This window comes from Crinia signifera, chromosome 11 (assembly GCF_055691185.1).
Source record: "Crinia signifera chromosome 11, ASM5569118v1, whole genome shotgun sequence".
Lineage (NCBI taxonomy): Eukaryota > Metazoa > Chordata > Amphibia > Anura > Myobatrachidae > Crinia > Crinia signifera.
In genome coordinates, this window is record NC_139227.1 from 67,341,686 (window position 1) to 67,363,163 (window position 21,478).

General features: G+C 42.5%; 1 protein-coding gene across 2 annotated transcripts in view; it reads right to left on the bottom strand.

Annotated features, from left to right (window-relative positions):
* KMT5B (lysine methyltransferase 5B) overlaps positions 1-19,520 on the bottom strand; it is a 29,247-nt gene extending 9,727 nt beyond the window's left edge. Inside the window, exons 1-10 of one of the 2 annotated variants that reach the window (XM_083165110.1) lie at positions 19,369-19,520; positions 18,923-18,989; positions 18,796-18,841; positions 12,936-13,171; positions 10,124-10,277; positions 7,411-7,576; positions 2,660-2,769; positions 898-1,064; positions 351-370; positions 116-252 (exon numbers count right to left, since the gene is read on the bottom strand). In XM_083165110.1, coding sequence (XP_083021236.1) covers positions 116-252; positions 351-370; positions 898-1,064; positions 2,660-2,769; positions 7,411-7,576; positions 10,124-10,277; positions 12,936-13,095 — 914 coding nt within the window. In that variant the 5' untranslated portion in view covers positions 13,096-13,171; positions 18,796-18,841; positions 18,923-18,989; positions 19,369-19,520. The remainder of the gene's footprint in view (positions 1-115; positions 253-350; positions 371-897; positions 1,065-2,659; positions 2,770-7,410; positions 7,577-10,123; positions 10,278-12,935; positions 13,172-18,795; positions 18,842-18,922; positions 18,990-19,368) is intronic. The other variant, XM_083165111.1, reaches the window with a different exon arrangement.
* Positions 19,521-21,478: the final 1,958 nt, after the last annotated feature.

A 21,478-nucleotide genomic window follows, 5' to 3' on the forward strand; every position in this document is an offset into this window, starting at 1 on the left:
ATCCCTTACCACCAGCAACATAATCTTACTTAAAACAAAAAATTCATTTTTTTTTTAAATAACCAATCCACACATCACTCATTTCTATGCTACCTAAAATAAAATACAAATGTACCTTTCACATGTGTAACATTCGCAGAACTCATTGTTTTCACCAAAAAATCCATCACCATAATAACAGGAGATTTCTTCCCCAGGCTCAATATCCCGCAGAGCTTTAACACATGCAGTATCACGGCCAGTTGACACAAACTGCAACAGCAGAACCAACATTTGGTTAGATGTCCTAACATATAACACAAATACCATTTAAACAAAAGCATTTATATTTATATATAGATATACCTTACCTTACAATTAGGTCTGCAATCTAGAAGATATGGGGAGAAAGAGGGAGGAAAAAAAGTCACTTAACTGTTCCACTTCTTTTGTTCTATTTCTGGCCAAAATTCACTGATCTCCCTGGACCCTTACTATACTCAATTACAGATCCCAAGTGGTCAGCATTCTAGAAGCTGCAAGCAGCGACAAACCTCGACACCATCTCTAGAGCTGCACATATACACAGCTTTCCTCAAATAGCCCTTTCATCAAAAACACATATTTAATTTAAATGATTGTACAAAAAGTGTTTACACACATATGAAGGAGTGCTAAGTTAGAATACATGTGTTATGATGAATTAAATATATATTTTAAAATTTTTAGTCCTGCAGGTATAGATATAGATGCTGTGATATGGCCGCCAGTGCCTGCTTGGCATAGCAAGCCGCACCCGCAATTCTGATAAGCTACGATGTGCTATATACTTGTGTTCAGTATAGGAAAAGCACATAAACAGATGTTTCTAAGTGGACAATATTCCTGCTGTCACTAATACAGTAGGATTAAACATACCATGGTTGATGAAGGCAGCCGGCCCAAGCCACAGCTGAGCACAGTTTTTCCTGGTGGAGTACATGACGCTAAAGTCGTTTTCTCCATGGCGCAAAAGCATATTCTCTTCCGCCTCGGACAGTTCAGCAATACAACCCACAAGAAGTTCTATTTTATCATTACGCTTCCTGTTGGAGACATACAAAAACGTATACAATTAATAACAAGTATTCAGCATGCTTTCAATTGAGGGAACTTTTTTATTTAATGTTAAAAATCCTCTTCTCGCGGGGCTGTAGAACACAGGTTGTGGGTAATATTTTCCTTTAGGAGACAGGACAGTGAAATATGAAATCTCAAACTCGCAGACTGTTACTGTGCATTTCCATCACAGCGAGTGAAGCATGCATCCATTTACTGGGTTGGTATATGCATCACTAAAGCCTCAGAGAAATTAAAGTTTTAAAAAAGAAAACCATATTAACCATATTTCCTTTCCGTAAGTTACAGTGAAGAGGCTGCAGTGGCAATGTACAATTTGTAAATATGAAAAAGCTGAATTAGATTCACTATATTCAGAACAAAGAGGAATGAACAACAGAGCCAGGTCAGTGTACCAGCATCTTCTTGGGGCAATCAATAACATTTCTCAATAGGATAAAGCAAATCAGCAGAGCCAGGAAAGAAGTGGTAGAAAACCTACAATGGCCGACTTAGTCACAGCAATTGATAGACCTAATTCCAAGGAGCCCCAAATAGCTGCACAAGGTCTTACAAAGCTGTGGAATGCAGGGGAAAGAAAAGATTCCCCAGAATAAGAGAAATGATTCATTGATGGATGCATGTGCACACCAGATTTCTTTTGTAATATATAAAAAAAATCAGTATGCCTGGTCCATTACCGCATAGTACTTGAGGAGTAACATCCAGAAACTCAAGGATGTGTTTATGACCACATCTTCCAATGGCTGGCAATATGAGGAGACAACATACCCAAGGGTAGGCTGTCTGTGTGCAGCCTCCTCAGTTTGGGCCCCCTCCTCTCTGCTGGCCGCAGTGCAGTAGTCTGAGCACTAGAGCACTCAGACTCTACTATGCATGTGCAACACCTCTGAAAAAATGGCACGGCGGTAATATTTCTGAGGATTCTGGCAGCGCTGCTGCCTTCAACACAGGACTCCGGAGAGGTAGGTATTATAAAAGGGGGGGGGGGGGGCAGTGTGTACAGTGTGGGCCACCCTGGGAGTCGGGCCCGTGTGCACCGCGAACATTTCACCCATTATAAATACGCCACTGACCAAAGTGCATTAAAAAACCATTCCCTGGTCCAATAAAATGGAATCCGTCTTCACTACCTTCCCCAAAGATATCTATTCAATGACCAAAGAACAGCCCTATGTACAGTATGCATCTGAACATAAGGCCATAGCTTCCATGGTCAAGATAATGGATGGAAATGGCTGAAGCCCAGGGCTGTCCCTGCCACCCCTGGGTGGTGGGCTGATTTTGATTTGGTGTAAAAAAAATAAAAACTACAAGTCCTAGAAGGCCTCCCCCACATGCTGGGACATGGAAAACCACAAGTACCAGAATGTGGGGCATTAAGGGGCCCGCTTAGACTTGTAGTTTTACTGTGAAAACAATGTATAACTTTTCTTGTTTTACATGACCTGTACTATGGATGAAACATAACAGACAGCCACAGTGTACATGGGGATATCACATTTAGGTCATAATGAAAATAGGCAGCAAAAAAAATAAATAAAAAAAGACAAATATATACCATTCTTTTGTTGCAACTATTTTGGCGCCATTTTGTTCCGAGGAATAGCGACAGCAAGGCAAGATTTCAAACCCGCTGCTAGTTGCAAACATTCTCAAGTAAATGAAGACCTATGGAGAAAAGACAAAATAGGACAGGAAATAAGTTTGCAATATGCCTTCACATTTAAAAACTGGTGTGTTATCATACACTTTACTTCTGTACACAAGTAATAAATGAGAAAGCTTCAGACTGGGCTAAACAGAAGAATGGGCAAAATACACAAATGAAGGCTATTAAAAAGAACTATTATAATAATACATATACAAACCATGAAGGCTAAATACATTGTTCAATTAGAGTGACATTCATTACACTGCAGCCACTTTAAACATACTTGTCTGGTTATATAATGCTGGGAGCTCATTTCTTTACACACCAGTAGTATAGAAAAAGAACAAAAACAAATAGTGCAGCATGTAATAGAAAAGTCTTTAAAAAACACTAATGGAGGTTACGGTCAATAAACCTCTAAAGAGATCTAGGTTTTTAAGAATGTTAGCGCAAACAGACTCTGTAACCCTTTTATAATTGTACTGAATGTTCCCCAAATGAGAGTAAAGGGCTGCGACAATGCTGAGCGTTCTGAGCGATGCTAGATTGCTCAGCTAACAATCATGTTACATAGTAGGTAAGGCTGAATAAAGACTTGCATCCATCTAGTTCAACCTAGGTTTATAGTAGCTTATCCCTTTTTGTATAGTACGTTCTGATATTTTAAAGACAGATAATGATTTTTATTTGTACCCATGGATGTTTTTAACCAATAAATGTTTATCCAACCTTACTTTAAACGCATTCATTGTGTCTGCCGACACCACTTCTCCGGGAAAAGAGTTCCAACGTTTGACTGCTCTGACCGTAAAGAATTTTTTTTTTTCTAGAACAAAATCTTTTTTCTTCTAATCTAAACTCATGCCCTCGCGTCCTAGATTCCTTTCTAGCAGACAAAAAGGGCGCTTGACAGTTCCTTATATTGGCCCCTGTATATTTGTTGAGCATGTCCCCCCTTAAACATCTCTTCTCTAGCGTAAATAGTCCCAATTTGCTTAATCTCTCCTTGTATCTTAAAAATTCTCCATTCCCCTAAAAAGCTTTGTTGCTCTTCTTTGGATTTTTTCTAAATCTATGATGTCCTTTTTATAATGTGGGGCCCAGAATTGTACTCCATATTCGAGGTGAGGTCTAACCAATGCTTTGTACAGTGGCATAATTACTTTTGATTCGCTAGTTTCCATGCCCCTTTTAATACATGCTAGAATTTTGTTGCCCTTTTTAGTTGCTATATTACATTGAGCACTACACCCCAGTTTGTTGTCTATTTGGACTCCTAGATCCTTTTCACGTACCGAATTACCCAATGCCTCCCCACTTAGGTTATAACTAGCACACTGGTTATGTCTCCCAAGGTGTATAACCTTGCATGTATCCACATTGAACCTCATCTTCCACTTTTTTGCCCACTCATCTAGATTGTCAAGATCATTTTGAAGCGTGATGATTTAATAACTCTGCTCAATTTAGTGTCCTCTGCAAAGATGGATACATTGCTGAGTAACCCCATCCCAATATCGTTAATAAAAATGTTAAATAAAATGGGCCCTAGAACCGAACCCTGTGGCACTCCATTTAGTACTGGTATATTTGATACAGCACTGTTCACAACCACTCTTTGTTCTCTATTACACAGCCAGTTCCCTACCCATCTACAGATATTTGCCCCTAATCCCAGGTCCTCCATTTTATTTATCAACCTCTTGTGTGGGATTGTATCAAAAGCTTTAGCAAAATTTAAGAAAATCACATCCACAGCGTTTCCATTGTCAAGGTTTTTGCTAACCTCCTCCTAGTAAATTAGTTTGGCATGAACAATTTTTCACGAACCCATGCTGGTTAATACTGAGTCAACCATCCCTTAAAAATCCTTCAAATATTTTACCCACTATTGATGTTAAACTCACAGGTTTGTAATTAGCGGGATACTCCCTTTTTCCTTTTTTAAATATTGGCACTCCCTCTGCTATTCTCCATTCTTTTGGTACCTCTAATCTTCCATCCCCCGAACATCCCCTCTTCTCCCACTATCTCCATCATCATTGGTGAAACCGAGATCACGTCCACCGACCAAACGCGCTGCCTCGGTGTCATCATTGACTCCTCCCTCTCTTTCACCCCCCACATTCGTGCTCTCTCACAGTCTTGCCGCTTTCACCTACGCAACATCTCACGCATCAGACCATTCCTCTCCACTGACGCGACCAAAATTCTCATTCACTCTCTTGTCATCTCCCGCCTTGACTACTGCAACATCCTTCTCTCTGGGCTACCTCTCACCCGCCTCGCACCTCTCCAATCCATTTTTAACGCTGCTGCTAGGCTCATCTTCCTCTCCCGCCGCTCTACCTCCGCCTCCCACCTCTGTCTATCTCTTCACTGGCTACCCATTCCTTTCCAAGTTCTCTTTAAACTCCTCACCACCACCTACAAGGCTCTCTCCTCCTCCACCGCTCCTTACCTCTCTTCACTGATCTCTATCCACACTCCCTCCCGTCCTCTTCGCTCCATCGCTGACCGCCGACTGACCTCTCACCTAATCACCTCCTCCCACTCCCGTGTCCAAGACTTCTCTCGCCCTGCCCCCCTGCACTGGAACAACCTCCAGCCACCCATCAGGCTTTCTGATTCCCTTACCTCCTTCAAGCGCTCCCTCAAAACCCACTTTTTTCGACTAGCCTATCCCTCCTCCTAACCTCTTTTGATCCTCCATCCTGCCTCCGTTCCCCTCCGTTCCTACTTATCCTATTGTTTTTCGTTCATCCACCCACCTATTTTTAGTATGTTAACTCTTATGAGTAGGGTACTCCTTCCTCCCGTACTCACCCTACCTCTTTACCTGTGCTCCTGTCCTGTTCTTCCCTTCCTCTACTTCATCTTCAGTCTCCTCGACAATTTTGACACCTACTTCTGAACTGATGCTGATTTTAGTTCTACCAGCTATACCCCTATTTATACTGTATTTTTCAACACACCCTGTAAGTTTCCTTGTAATTTGTTTTTTGTTTGCTATGTACGGTGCTGTGGACACTTTGCGGCGCCTTATAAATAAATGTACTACTACTACTACCACCTTACCTGAAGATAGTGAATTATCAAAGATGTAATGTAGAGGGGTCGCTACTTTCTCCCTTAATTCCATTAGTACCATCAGCACTGTGGGCCTTATTCTAGTTCACTCTTTCTGACAAAATCCTTCTTAGATGGACAAAACCATGTGCACTGCAGGTGGGGCAGATGTTACTTGTGCAGAGAGAATTAGATTTGGGTGAGTTATTTTGTTTCTGTGCAGGGTAAATACTGGCTGAATTATTTTTACACTGCAATATAGATCTCACTTTGAAGTAAAACCCCACCCAAATCTAACTCTCTCTGCACAAGTTACATCTGCCCCACCTGCAGTGCACATGGTTTTGTCCATCTAAGAAGGATTTTTCAGAAAGAGTGAAGTAGAATAAGGCCCTGTGTGCTGAGCGATCTGTCAGCGTTCTCTTCTGAGAACACTGGCCTTGCACAGTGATTAGAGATTAATGATCCGCCAAGGCAATATCATCGCTGAGGCCGTGCATCACTATCGCTATGCCCCTACACACAGAGTTATTAAAATCTATGTTTTTATTGCACTTGAAGCATTGTTTATGTTATTCATGATTATAACATGGAGGTGTTACTAGGGAGCCTGTTTGATCTAACATTATTGAATAACTTATTAGGGGTTTATTATGGTCCATAACCTCCATTGGTGTCTTTTAAACAATGTTTCTAGTACATGCGGCACTATCTGTTTTTGGTTAATTTCTACACTCTTTGGTCTGAAATGAGAGGAAGGGGTTCCCAGCATTATATCACCAGACAAGTGTTTTTTTAATGATGTGTTTTGCTCACAATTAAACAATTCTTGTTCTTTCCTCCTCACACACCATGAAAGCATGGCCGATATATGTAGTCAAGCAAGAATACTCCGATTATTTCACGTATACAGCTCAGTAAAAGACTAGCTTTGACATTTTATATAGATTTACTCTTTGGCAGTTATTCAATTACATAATTCACCCTGTGCAGCGAATTCGCTGCCAGCCCTCCCCTTCCTCACCCCCTATTCAACGCCTCAGGGGCTTGCTGCCCCTGGCGGCGAATTTTAACCACCCCCCCCCCCCCGGCGAATGCCGCAGGGAGCCAGCGGCAAGCTGGGAGATGGAAGCCTCCCTGTGCCGGACACTGTGGGGTTGAAGGAGGGCTGGCAGGGACACAGGGAGAGATGGCAGGGGAGCCGCTGCACTGGTCCTGCTCCTGCATATTTAATGATCGGGACCAGTGTGCAGTGAATATATTAATATTCTATAAATATTTAAAATTAAATATATATTCATGTGTTGCAAGCACATGAATAAAAATAGCATGCCCATTCACAGAATAAAAATCGGATTTTTTGACACCAAAAAATAAATAAATAAAACCTTTATTTTAAAAGATCACATTCCAGTTCAGCTTAAAAAGATGACGAATGCAAAATGGTGAATCATGGCGAAAATCTGAGGCATTGAATACTGGCCTTTGTGTAAAGACTGAGAAAACACAAATGGCTGTCAATGCAGTCCAAATGTTAACACCAGTTGAATATAGTAAAAAAAGGATGACATGACAGAAAAAGGACTTACATGTTCTTTAAAAAGTTTCTCTTGCATTTTATTCTTGTTCAGAAAATAATGCCGAGCCCAGTCGCCAGATGTCAGACTTTTGAAGGTTTTCTCCAGGTGTTCAGTTTTCTTGAAATGCTCGATCACCTCTTTCAGCTCCTCCTGCCTCCCTTTAATGGGGCGAAACCTGATGGAGGGAAATACAATGTTATTTTTACAGGAAACTATTGCGAAATGTTGGGCAACTATTTAGAAAAGTGTGAAAAGTTAAAGAAACATTCTATCTGTATGTGGATTGATTTATTCCCATTGACATTATCAAGTATAGTAGAAAAAGTTAAATATTAGTTTCCTTTTTAAACTTATCATGGATTTCCTTTTAGAATAAATATTAAGGATTTCAGGCAGCGAGGTTACCTTCCTGAAGTAGACATGTCATGTTCAGTTTATCTCCAGAAAAGAGTAATGTGAACTGAACCAAATTAATAGTGAGCAGGAACACCAGTGCCCTTAAACTTTACACAAACAATGGGAATCATCCAGTGTGGTAGTGAAGAAAAACTGATTATTTTGGTAAAGAGAATGTGCAGACAATCAGTGACGCCATGGTGTGGTTTGTCTGGCACAAAGAGGATTTCTACTTAATGATGGTCGCACCCTATATAAGACAGTGATGACAAGTCATAAATGCCTTATGTAGCGGTCAATTAAATGCTCAGCCGCTAGATGAGACAAGTAAATAAATGACAGCACAATGTGGCAACTACCCAACTGTAGGGATGGACATCGATGGTCGATGTTTCGGAAACATCGATGGTTTTCTTTCGATGTTAGTGTTTTTGCCATTTAATGGTGACCTTCCGATGTTTGTCACCATCGAATGCTAATCATTCGATGGTGTACCGATGGTGGCTTATTTTTTGTAATTCCCAAAAGATATGCCTCCCCTGGCTGCTGTGTCTGTGTCAGGGAAACTTCCTAGGTTCGTTGGAGGCTGTCTGACTTTCTCTCTGCTTCCCTCCCTCTCCCTCTCTATGGTTGCTGTAGCTGCTAGGCAACAGGGCCCACTGCTAGTTCTGATTGGGTCTCACTGACTCAGAGAGCCAATCAGAGCACAAACCTCACCCTGCAGCACCAGTCACTCAAGCAGCAGCAAATTTCACAGACACACTGAGCTCTGGAGGATTCAGAGGAGGAGACGTCACTGAATGTTATACCAGCTCAGGCAAGCTACAATAATAATAAGTACACAATACAACTAGCTACAGATATCTGTGAATGTCAGTCACATACAACACTCATTAATATACTGCATTAGTATTACCAGGCAGCAACCACTATATGATCATCAGTGAAGTGTTGGTCAGAGATTGTCTGTTTCTGTGAATATAGTGAGGAACAATATACACAGTCCTGGGGTACCAGTGGAATGGACCAAGCTAAAGGTGCCCATACACTGCTGCGAGGCCTCGCAGCAGTGTACGGACACCCGACAGCCTGCAAGCTGCCAGGACCTTCTCGGAAGCACGGACGCATGCGATCCGTTGTGATAGATTGCATGCATCCCTGCTTCCGGCCCGCCTCACCGCCAGGAGGAACGGGTGGACGGCCTGCCGGTCCGACCACCTGGTCGGGTCCGATGCGCACGGGACCCAACGGCATGTCAGTAAGAGGCGATTTGGTCCGATTTAACGTGGCGATTGGTCGCAATTGGCCAAAATCAGACCAAATCGCCTCAGTGTAGGGGCACCTTAACTGTTTTTATATATAGTGAACTATTTTTTTATATTACGTGACCTGGTCGCTCAGCGACTGAATTGCTGGTTATCAGTATTTTACTGGTGACCAGCGATTCTAGCAAGTTCCTGCGACCGTCGCTGGGCTGCGGTGGGAGCGCACACATGGCGAAGGTCGCTAGGTATCACCGGCAATATGGTCACTGAGCGACCATATAGCTGACGATGGAAGCTAGAATCGCCTAGTGTGTAGCATTATTAGTGGTGCCCCCTCAGATCCTGGCACCCTAGGCAGCTGCCTAATGGTAGAGCTGGCCCTGCTCTTTGCAATATTTATCTCACCATATTAATGATGTGATGACCACTGTACCATCATCTCCCTTATTTGTGTGTGTGTAGTTACACTTGCCTTAATAAATAGACATTTTCCTATCTGGAAAAATAGTGAAACCTAAAGCGAGTTAGTTTACAATTTATCTATTTTTATTACATTTTGATTACTTGCTGTTAAAGTGTTAATAATGTGTACAAAATGAATATACTACTTTATCATTGGGCATTGTGTGAATATTATATATGTATATTATACACACAATGTCCAGTGATAAAGTAATATGTTGCTCAGAGCCTGGGCCCTGTCACCAAACCCAATTACCACCTTACAAATGGCAATACAGGCTTTTGCGCATGCGCTAGTCATATAACTAGTTTTCACCATCGAATACTTTTGATGCGATGGTTAATTACCATCGCATCGAAAGTTTCAATGGTGGAAGTACTGCCATCATTTGATGGTTGGCTTCCGATGTCCATCCCTACCACTGTGGATGGATCCATCCAACCCAAACAAAATAGGTTGAAATAACTTGCTGCGTTTATTTCTTTCCATTATCGCCACATTGTGTCTTGCATAGATTATTGTAATTGCAAGAGGAGTGCATGGAAAAGAAAATTGTCAAAATCATACAGAAACAAACATGGAGATTGGTTTTTGGTACCTGGTATTCATTTTGTGGGTCTGAAACCCCAAATAGGGATCCAATACTAGACTTGTTGCAAGATCATCATTTTCACATAGCTCTTTTGCAGACATTCCAGACGAAGGTACATAGCGACTCTGAGATTCAAAGGCATGTGTAGAGGCACTACTACCTATAATTATAATTAGAAAATGATGTTACATAAAGAAACAGTGGGTGAAATGTAATAGGATGAGAGAGTCAGAAAGTGAGATATTTGGTAAGAAATCTCCAGTTTGTTTAAAGGGGCAATAATTTACTCTGCAAAATCAAACTGGTTTTGCACCTCCCACCATTGCCGACCCTCCCTGTCACCACCCATTGCCAAACCTCCCCGTCGCAGCTGGTATATGGTGCAGTATCATTTTAATAAAAACAAAGTGAATACATATACAAAGTGCGAGAAGTGCGGCAAAGTGGACTCACCCAGCATAGAGGTCCACATGAAAAGCAGACATGAGCGAGGATGCCTTGAATTAGAAACCCTGTGTTTTGAAACGCATTGACTTGGAGGAAAAAGTGTGGACATCGTGTGACCTGAACCCTGATACCTGTGATTGTTATTTCCATCTGCTCATATGTCTGCATTTCATGTGGATCTCTATGCTGGGTGAGAGTCCACTTTGCTGCACTTTGTACAGATGGAGCGCCTCTCAGCCAGCGCTGGGGCTCACCAGAACGCCCCTGCTAGCGAGCCGATGCTCCATCTGACTGGGACGTGTAAGCGTCCCACACGCACGCGCCTCCCTGTTTCCTGGCGGCGGGGATGCAAACCCTGCCTGTCTCTGCTTCAGGGAGACGGGCAGGGTAAGGAGGGGGAGCGGGGAGGTGGGATCGGGCAGCGGGGGCCGGTGGTGTATCGGTGGGGAGCTCCGTAGTAAAAGGTACACACGCGTGTCCCCTTCCGGTGGCTGGCGAATCCACCGCCAGCCCCTGCAAAGAAGAGGGACGCTCCATCTGTATATGTATTCACTTTGTTTTTATTAAAACGATACTGCACCATATACAACCTCCTTTGTATTTTGCATGCAATACTCTGTATCGGAGGCTTATGATCCAATGGTGACAATACCGCTCCCCTCAGAAGCGATCACTGTATACTTAAACAGCATACATAGTTAAAGGGTACGAGTCCTATCAACATCATATTTTATGTAATTGTATTACACTATTGTGGTTATTTTTCTCTCTTTTGGGTAACACTGTGAGAATTAAAACTAAGAAAGAGAATAATCAGTGCGAAGGGATTATTGGAACGTATTGTTTTTGTCTTCACATTTATGCATGAAAGGTGAATCATACAACCAATTGTATCCCATAGGCAGGGATAGGCGCAAGGTCAATCTAAAAAAATAATAATAAAAAAAATTCTCTGTATCCTGTGAGACCTGGCTGCAACACCCTTAGTGATCCCGCTCATAGGGACACTATTTTGTGTTGAGATGTGGTGGCGGGACCCCACTGGCATAAATATTGGGGGTGGTCCAGACCCCTCTACATCACTACTGAGGTGTGCCACAGCTGTCTGAGAAAAGAGGTGCTGGGCTTCCCCCAAGATCTCTCTATAATGCAAATAGATGCCATGCACGTGTGCATGGTATCAATTCACTTGGCTCCAGCAAGGGAGAGAGCAGGCTGTTTTAGTGGTGCGCCAAGGCACATTTTGCCCTTTAAAAACCATGCGGGATGCAGCGCCCCGCTAAAACAGCCAATCGGGAACACTACCCTTTGTGGACCTGAGCTCCTGAGTTGGAGTGCACGGTTATCTATACTGGTGAGTTCTCATTTTGGGCCTTATTCTACTTCACACTTTCTGACAAAATCCTTCTTAGATGGACAAAACCATTTGCACTGCAGGTGGGGCAGTTGTAACTTGTGCAGAGAGAATTAGAGTTGGGTGGGGTTTTACTTCAAAGGGCGGGATGTTGTAACATCCGCGCCCATTATCGCTGGCTACCGCATTTTTAATAACGGCATATGCTATAACATATGCCGTTATTCATGCAAGGGACAGCTCTTGCGGTAAGAGCTGTCCCTTGCGATGCGGTGCCGGCGCTGGACTTCCGGGTCTGTGACCCGGGAGTCCATCTGCGCATGCGCAGACCCCGGCGCCGGCCGCAGGGCACGCTGGGAGGGATCCGTGACGGATCCCTCAAACAGCGCTGCGGTAAGAAGCCCATAGGCTTCTGCAGGGATTCGCCAGCTTTAGCTGGCGATTCCCTCCGCAGCGCTGACACTGCGGAGGCGCCATATAGCATATAGAGATGCGGTAGAAACCCCGAAAACGGGGTTTTTACCGCATTTCTGCTATATAGCATCCCGCCCAAAGTGAGATCTATATTGCAGTGTAAAAATAAAGCAGCCAGTATTTACCCTGCACAGAAACAAAATAACTCACCCAAATCTAATTCTCTCTGCACATTTTACATCTGCCCCCCTGCAGTGCACATGGTTTTGTCCATCTAAGAAGGATTTTGTCAGAAAGAGTGAACTAGAATAAGGCCCTTTATGCTTCTGCTTCCAAGCATTTCACATAAGAAAGACTCAACCTGCACATGACAATTCAGGTTAATATTGGATACAGTCACTTTAACGGGGTCCAGTTTTCAAATACAGGGATGAACACAGTCAGTGCAAACTGAAAGGCTTTCTAACTTTAGAGGGAAAATATTATTTGTTAGGCGATATGAATTTAGCACGTATATGACCAAATACACATATGAATGGCTATGGTTTCCCCGAGATATGCTGTGTAGACAGCACAGTGACAGATAAACAAAGAACTACTTACACCTGCTTGATCTTTGATCAGAAACATTTTTGCTGGGTCTCAAGTTTTCTCTCATAGAACTCTGCGGCTTACTCTGACTCAGATAGTGTTCACTGGACAGCCTGCTGCCATGTCTCCTGCCATTCACTACCATGTTCTTGGATTCGCCCAACCACTTCATGCCAACATTCAGCCTGGCCTAGTTGCATTTAGTCACTCTCTGATCAGGCCCTGACAAATAGGACAAATGGGTGTGCCTAAAAACAATAAAACATTGTTAGAAGTTGATGTCATAAATATATTTGCAGATTGTACAAATGATACAGTCACAAATGCCGAGCATACACTTGTGGATGTCTGAATTATGATTAGCAACAAAGCATTTGATATTGGCAGGATTGAGTTAATGTGAACATAGACTACCCTGACAGACTCAATTTCTGTTTTAATTAGGTGTTTGGTAAAATATGTTTACAACGGGATGTCATCTGCTGTCTATGGGGCTTGCAGGGAAGTAGAGGCTATACAAATTATACAAATAAATAAAGCGGGGGATGGTTGAACAATTATGAAGATTTTCTCCAATCAGCATCTGACAGCATATTGCCCACGGATTGCATCGCATGCAAAATGCACGTGTGCGATCCGCCCGATAGGGCGTTGCATTGCACGCTGCTTATCGCAACGTGTATGGGCACCTTTAGAATGGGACTGACCAAATTTCCAGCTATATGCATGTACCAGGTAAATATAAAAACAAATGGAGGTGTGGTTCAGAAGTGGGCCCCCACCAAATGATTTTTTTAAATGAGGGTGGGGATTTAAAAAGGAGCATTTAAACCCAAACTTTTTTATGGCAAAATGGACAAGGGTATGGCTCAAAAGGTCAACAGTCAATAAGGCGACACAAATTAGGTCTACATGGTCAAAAAGATCGGCACAGACATGGACACCATATAAGTGTACCACTGTGCTTGCCGGCCACTATTATATTCTCCCTCCATCCTCACTGGGATGGTAAAGTATGAACAAGTCAATTTAAAAAATAAAAAAAAAAATCATGAAAAACTCATGTTGACCTTTTTCATGTGTTGATGTGTGATCCATCACATGCAGTCCTTAACCCCTTCACGACATTGCCTTTTAAGGTAATTTTTTTATTTTTTTTTCCTCCTTGCGTTCAAATAAGCGTAACTTTTTTAATTTTCCGGCTATATAGACACATGAGGGCTTTTTTTTTGCGGGACAAGTTGTACTTTTTAATGGTACCATTTACTATACCGTATAATATTCTGGGGAATCAGGAAATAATTCAATGTGGGGTAAAAAGAAAAAAAAACGCAATTCCACAATTTTGCGCTGGTTACGGTTTTTTTGGAGTTCATAGTTCGTTTAAAATGATGGGTTATCTTTATTCTATGGGTCGTTACGATTCCGGTGATACCAAACTTATAGTTACGTTTTACGACTAAAAAAAAAAAATAGAATATGTTACGGTTTTTCGAATTTGCGTCGCGTCGCCATGTTCTGCGGCTTATAACTTTTTTATTTTTCCACCTACGGACCTGGGTGAGGGCTCATTTTTTGCGGGCTGAAGTGTACTTTTTAATTAATACCATTATGGGATATGGGCGACTTTCTGATCTCTTTTAGCTATTTTTTTTTGGGTAGGCGATGCGACCAAAAAACGTAGTTTTGGCGTTGGGGATTATTTTCCGTTTACGCCTTTAACCGTGCGGGATAACTAATGTTATATTTTAATAGATCGGACTTTTAGGAACGCGGTGATACCAAATATGTTTATTTTTTTTATTTTTTATTTATTTTTATTTGGGAAATGGGGAAAGGGGGGTGATTTGAACTTTTAATATTTTTTTATTTTTTTTTTATTTTTAAACTTTATTTTTTTTTTTTTTTTTTACTTTTACTACAAGGCCCCCTAGTGTACTTGACCACTAGGGGGCGCGATCGCCTGTACTAGGTTCAGCCATAGAGCTCTATGGCTGAACGTAGTGATTTTATGCACTTCCTATTACATCCTGCCTGAGGCAGGATGTAATAGGTATGCATACACGGCCAGCACAGGGGTCTACATTAGACCCCTGGCTACCATGGCAACCGATCGGCACCCTCCGATCTCGCTGCGGGGGGCCCCGATCGGCGCCGGAGGGGGGCGCCCCCCCTCCGATCAGCTATTTAAGCACTGCGGTCGCTTTGCCCGCGGTGCTTAAAGGGTTAAACGGCCACGATCGGCGAACTCGCCGCTCGTGGCCGTGAGAGCAGGGACCTGGCTGTAATATACAGCCATTACCTGCTCTCTTTCAAGCCAGCTCACTCCGTGAGCTGGCTTGATTCCCCCGCAACCGACATATGACGTATATATACGTCATATGTCGTGAAGGGGTTAACTTTTGATGGACCGCATGCGACCCGTTCCCTGCCTGACCCGTCGTGAGGGAGGTCCGATGTCTGACCTGTATGCTTAATGTTTATTCTTGCACCCGCTATCTTTGAAAACCCATGCAGTTTCTCTTCCCTGCCTGGGGTGTCGCTGTCTGCTGTAGTGCCTCTAGCACAGTGGTCTGTATATCAGCACTGATATGCAAACCAGACTTGTGCTAGAAACACCGGTACTTGTTTAGTTTCACGGCGGTCGATATATCGGATGCAATATTGTCTGATATATCGGCCGATCCTAGTGTTCATTCTAGCACCCGCCATGTTCGAAAACCCATTCAGTTCCTCTTCCCTGTCTGGGGTGTCGCTGTCTGCTGTGGTGTTTCTAGCACAGGTCTTGTTTGCATATCAGTGCCGATATACAGACCACACTGTGCTAGAAGCACTACAGCAGACAGCGACACCCCAGGCAGGGAAGAGGAACTTCATGGGTTTTCAAATACGGCGGGTGCTAGAATGAACACTACGATCCGATGCGATACGATTCCTAACCCCACTATCCACTACACATGGAGTTGATTTTATATAGTGTAGCGAGCGCAGCAGGGGACACGGTTTACTGCGCTCGCCACACTATATAAAATCAACTCCATGCGTAGTGGATAGTGGGGTTATGAACAGGTAAAAAAAATTTGGATCGCATCGGCCGATATATCGGTCGATATCGCATCCGATATATCAGATGCCGTGAAACTAAACAAGTACCGAGACACCACAGCAGACAGAGACACCCCAGGCAGGGAAGAGGAACTGCATGGGTTTTCAAAGATAGCGGGTCGTAGAATGAACAACACTAAGGCTGGTCCGACCTTCGACTCAGGTCTGATGAACATCGGACCTGAGGGGACAGCACACTGACCCGATTTGGTTCGATTTCTCGGCCTGTTCTGTCGGAAATGGGTGAAATCGGCCTAAATCGAGTTAATGTATGGGGGCCTAAATGGACCATAAATCGTTAGCGACCAAACAATGCAATATGTTGTTTGGGCGTTAGAAAGATTGCAGTGTGTGTATATGCTCAATATTGCTTTTTGGAGGCTCAAGAGAAATAGTAAAGTTGGAACAATAACTAGTCGCTCCGGGTTACAAATGAAGGCTTTAGTAATGTAGCCTTCATTTGTAACCTCAAATGCTATCCTGTTTCAAAAGAAAGTTTAGCATTAAGACATAGGCATTTTTTGTGTGTTCACTGCAGCTACAATCTCTACCAATGTACCCACAAGAAGTAAATACTGTGAATAGTTACTACTGCCATCTTGTGGCTTCCTGGGAGCATCACACAGATTGCAAACAATATACAGTAACTGCATACCTACTTATACCAATATACATAAATGCAACTTGTGCTAGAATACACATCATAACAAACTAACTTATATAATTAGCGATTTGTAAACGTTTAGCAGCTATACACATCAACAGTCAGGGGAAAATATGTATCAAATCCCCAGATAGCATTGTTACTCCCCTTACTATCATTATATATTGTCAAATCATGAATAGATTATCTAAATTGATGTGAATAACATTAAAACAGACCTGCAATTCACACACTAACAAATGATGCTATTATTTAAAGCTTTCACAATTCTTCTATTGTTTAAAGCTTTCACAATCTCTACCACTAGGAAGCTAAATACACATCATATCCGGAATGTGATGTATGCAAGCAATACGAGGAGAAAAAAAAAAACTCCCAGCCATACGGCAGCCAATAGAATACAACAATACAGAAGTGGATTTAAATGTCCTGAAACTACACACCCAGATGTTCAGGCCTCCTTCCCTCAGGAATGTACAAGTAACAATGCTGGATGCTGACAGATTTTCATTTATCACACCAGAGTTTTTGCAAAGTTAAACATTTTGTTACATGAAAAGCAGGATATAGATGAATAATAGGAGGGGAGGGGTGATTAACCATTCACTGTCATCCAATGCCAGTTACGTTTAAAGTTAAGAAGAGATAATGCTTCTTGATCAGTGACATCAAAGTGACGGAAGCAACGAGGAGATGAAAACTCCTCCTAAGCTCCAGTTAAACCGGTTTATATAAGGAGTTATAGTTAATAGTGTAGGAAACACTAAAATGAATGTATATTTTAAAATGTGATATTTTAGTAATGATGCGGATAATGATGGGAATTGAATCCTAAGCATGTAGAATATAATGTTATGCTAATAGGCTTATTAAAATATGCTACATCAAATATATTTCCCCTTCACCAACATTACTTAATTGCTGTATCATTATTACAATAGAACAGTTCTGTGTACTATGTATTTCCCAAACAATTCTTGTGAGATACAAATGTCATTTGTAAACACATCAATTAGAGAAGAAAATTAACCCCCTGTGTATAGGAATCACACAAGGCAAAAGGGGATTAACATAAACACACATAAGACCTTTAGATAGGTTATTGTCATTTGACACAAATTGAAATACTTCAGACTAAGCAGGGGGTGCTAAAATGACCGTTTTTATGGTGAATCTAAAGAGTAGTTATATATGTCTTATGTAAATACACTAAGTAGTGCAGACATTGTATATGCAAATTGCTCAGTGATCTATGTAGAACTGGAAAACCTCTGGCACACTAATCATAGGAAGCATGGAGTCTTATTTTAGTTTGGATGGATGGTGAAAATGCATATAGACTATAAAATGAGAGCTGTAATCACAACTTCAGCCCAAGCTGTGTTTTATGGGCAATGTGTGATAGGACTTAAGGGGTGTATACACTGTGATTTTCTATTCAATCGGATCGCACGGCACAGTGAACCCATTCAATCTTGACTATATAGTACAGATTAGTACTATATAGTCTTGCCTGCAGTCTATTTTCCTATTCAATATAGACTGAACGGGAGTGCGCATTAGTATCGAATTGGGATAGAATCTGATCGATTCTGATGCAATTTTGACTATATAGTCAAATGTAATAGAAAGTGACCGTGAATTGCACAGTGTGTACAGGGCATTACTGTCACTACATGACCAGCACTGTAGGTGTTGTGGTTTAAGCACTTCCACACCACAGTAGTAGTATAAACTGGATACTTAATAAGGTTTCATAAAGATAGCATTGCAAAGAGCCTACACAAACCATCTATGGCAAATGGGACCTTTAAATGACAAATAGCAACATGCCAGGGGGTACTGAGATTCTGCTGTTTAGGCAACAAGGAGAAAGGGATCTGGGGAAAAAAATGGATTAGGAAGGAAGGGACATTTAAACCTTTGGCTGCCATGTCACACATACAGATCAGGTATCAGCACTAGCCACCTAAAATAGAGGGTCAGGCCTTCCCAGTCTTTTGATGGAGCAGGAAAAAGAGAGAATAAGGCCTTTTTGACAATCAGACAGAAATAAGAAAAACAAGAAATAACCTATAGTGATAGGACATGAAGGGTAATTACCCGGAGCAGTCTCCCAGCACCACGCCTCTACCTCCCCTGTGTTTTGCTGGAGAGAAAAAAAAAAACTTTGAACAAAGAAACAGAGATATTCAACATAAAGAGAAAAGAAATGCAAGTAAAATGGTACCTGTGTTTGAGGCAATAGGATGGGACACCTCCTCCCTTCAGATCGGTCCAGCAAGGGTTAGGACGCCCTAAAATCACACAACACGGATTTTATTACAAATAGTGCAATTTTGTTGTAGACATGAGAACATGTGAGGGGGTAGGGGGGGTCCCGCTATTGCAGATGGCAGGGCACAAAGCGTGTGAGGCGGAAAGGGTTAATGTCACAAGTGATGCACCGGGAGAGTGGGGGGATATTTATATATATATATATTATTTTTTTTTTCTCGTAAGGAAACATTAACATTCAAGATGGCGGCGAGGCCGAGGCCGCAGCACAGCTATCATAAGAAGTAGTCCCTCGCACAAGGTGTCCTTCCGCCGTCGGTGCGCGACCGTGGCAAACGTGGAAAGAATGAGACCAGAACATAACAGCGGTTTTGGGACGAAGTATTTCGCGGTGATTACCTTTAGCGGTGATGAGTCCACACGGTCGGTTTCGCTACTTCATTGCCCGACGTTGGTTACTTCCGCCTAGTTAGGAGTGCAGAGGATTCGCCGTGTCTGAGGCGGAGAGGGCGGAAGGATATGTCATGTAGAACCGGCCGTGAGAGAACGAAAGGCTCCCACCCACAGTGATAGACAACTGCACATTACACAATACAACTCCTATACACAGTGCATGTGTGCTACAATTGTGTGCGACCTGTTGTTATACAGGACCTCAGTGATACTCAGCATTGTCTTTATTTTATTTATATCTAAAGCTACAACGCGTATGTCCCGTACCCAGTCCTTGTCTTCTGTCCCCAACTGGAGATCTGAGTACTTAAAATGCTTTATGGCTTTGTTTTGATTGTGGAGACGGTCGACGGATCAAACCTAAAGAGGGAGGGCGTGGGAAAGTTATCATGTACCAAATGCAAGTTTCACAATGGTTAACGCTATGGGCAAGTTATCAATCTGTCCTCTTTAATAGGTTGTAAATATCTAAGGAGAGCCAGGTAAAGTACCCATCACTTTGTGGAGCCTGTTGGCTGGTACTTTATCTCTATCTGATTTTTCTCTTTCCAAGATTCAATAAATCTCCCCTAATTAACAGTTAATAAAACTATTGAATTGCAGCCCTCAGACTGCACTTAAGCTCCGTACACACCTGAGCGATTTGGTCGCTGAATGATGTCGTTCAGCGACCAAATCGCTGAGTGTCCTGTTTTCATCAGCCATGATTGTTGATGAAAACGAGACACTCTGCCGGAGGAAGCCACTGTGCTCCTGCGACCAGCGACAACTGCAGGGCTGGTCGCTTGAGTGCGCTTCCGTCGACCTAGACCCTGTACACATGGAGATCCCTGGTGATTTCAGCTGATGATTTCCCTGGCGATTTCTCCCAGTACCACTGCATCTTTGATGCCTACAGAGGCTTCAGGGGTCCAATCTGACCCTTGAGCAGGACGTCACCCTGATGGAGGGGAAAGATCTTTTCTCCATTGCTGGGAGCTGAACCTTACCCACAGCCTAGCTCTGGATGGCAGGAGCTTTACCAGGGGCACCTGTGGGCATTGGAACCCCACACTATCTTAGGTCCCATGCTTTGACCATCATGCAGGGAAGGAAGCTACCATGCCACCCCCTTAGGCATGTGCCTACTGAGAAATCCAAGCACTTTATTTTTTTTTTTTTTTTTATATTTTTTATTGTGATTTTTGCAAGAAAAATAAACATACATGTAACAATTAACAGTGCTGTTATCCAATATTACGTGTCAATTTGCCAATAAAGATTCACAGTTTTGTAAAGTCGTATACGTGTAGTTATAATATAGGACAGGAAACCAGAGACTTTATATGATCAAAACAAGAACAAGTGAAAATAGTTTTATAGGACAACTTTCTTACAGCAGGCCAGCCCTACAAGTTAGATAATTGTCTATTATATGGGACACAACAAATAGAGGGGCAGATTTATTAAGTTTGGTGAAGTGATACAGTGGCTGGTACTTTACAACCGGCCAATCATTTCATAACTGTCAAGTTACAGTCTGTGTTTGAAAAATGAGAGTTAGGAGCTGAGTTACTAGCCCTCATATGATATGATAGCTTGGGTCCACTGGACATGTATGAGAGGGAGATTCCAGCCATCTATCCATGTTTTATAAAATTTTGACCAGTGATATCCATGCATCAACTTTGGGACCAGCCAAGGCAATCCACAACTGAGTCATCCATATTTTCGCCAACGTGCATAAGATAACAAAGCACTGTGTGTATTTATCTAAAACGTCATCTAAAATTCTGCAAAAATACATATCTGTGGGGTAAAGACATCCATAAGCAGGGCCAGAATAACAATGGGCCTGATGGAGCTGTAGCTCCAGGCCCACTCTCCAAATAGGCCCATTTTGTAGTTGAGGACTGGGGCTTTCCAATGAGCCCAGTCCTGTGTTGCTAGCTCCCCGGTCCAGACCAGCTGGAACATTTTCCACACAGGATAACATTGCACCCACCCAGGTTCAATGGCTGCCAGTCCGTTCCCCCCTCCCCCATGGCATCACAGAAGCTCAAGGTTGATCTCATTC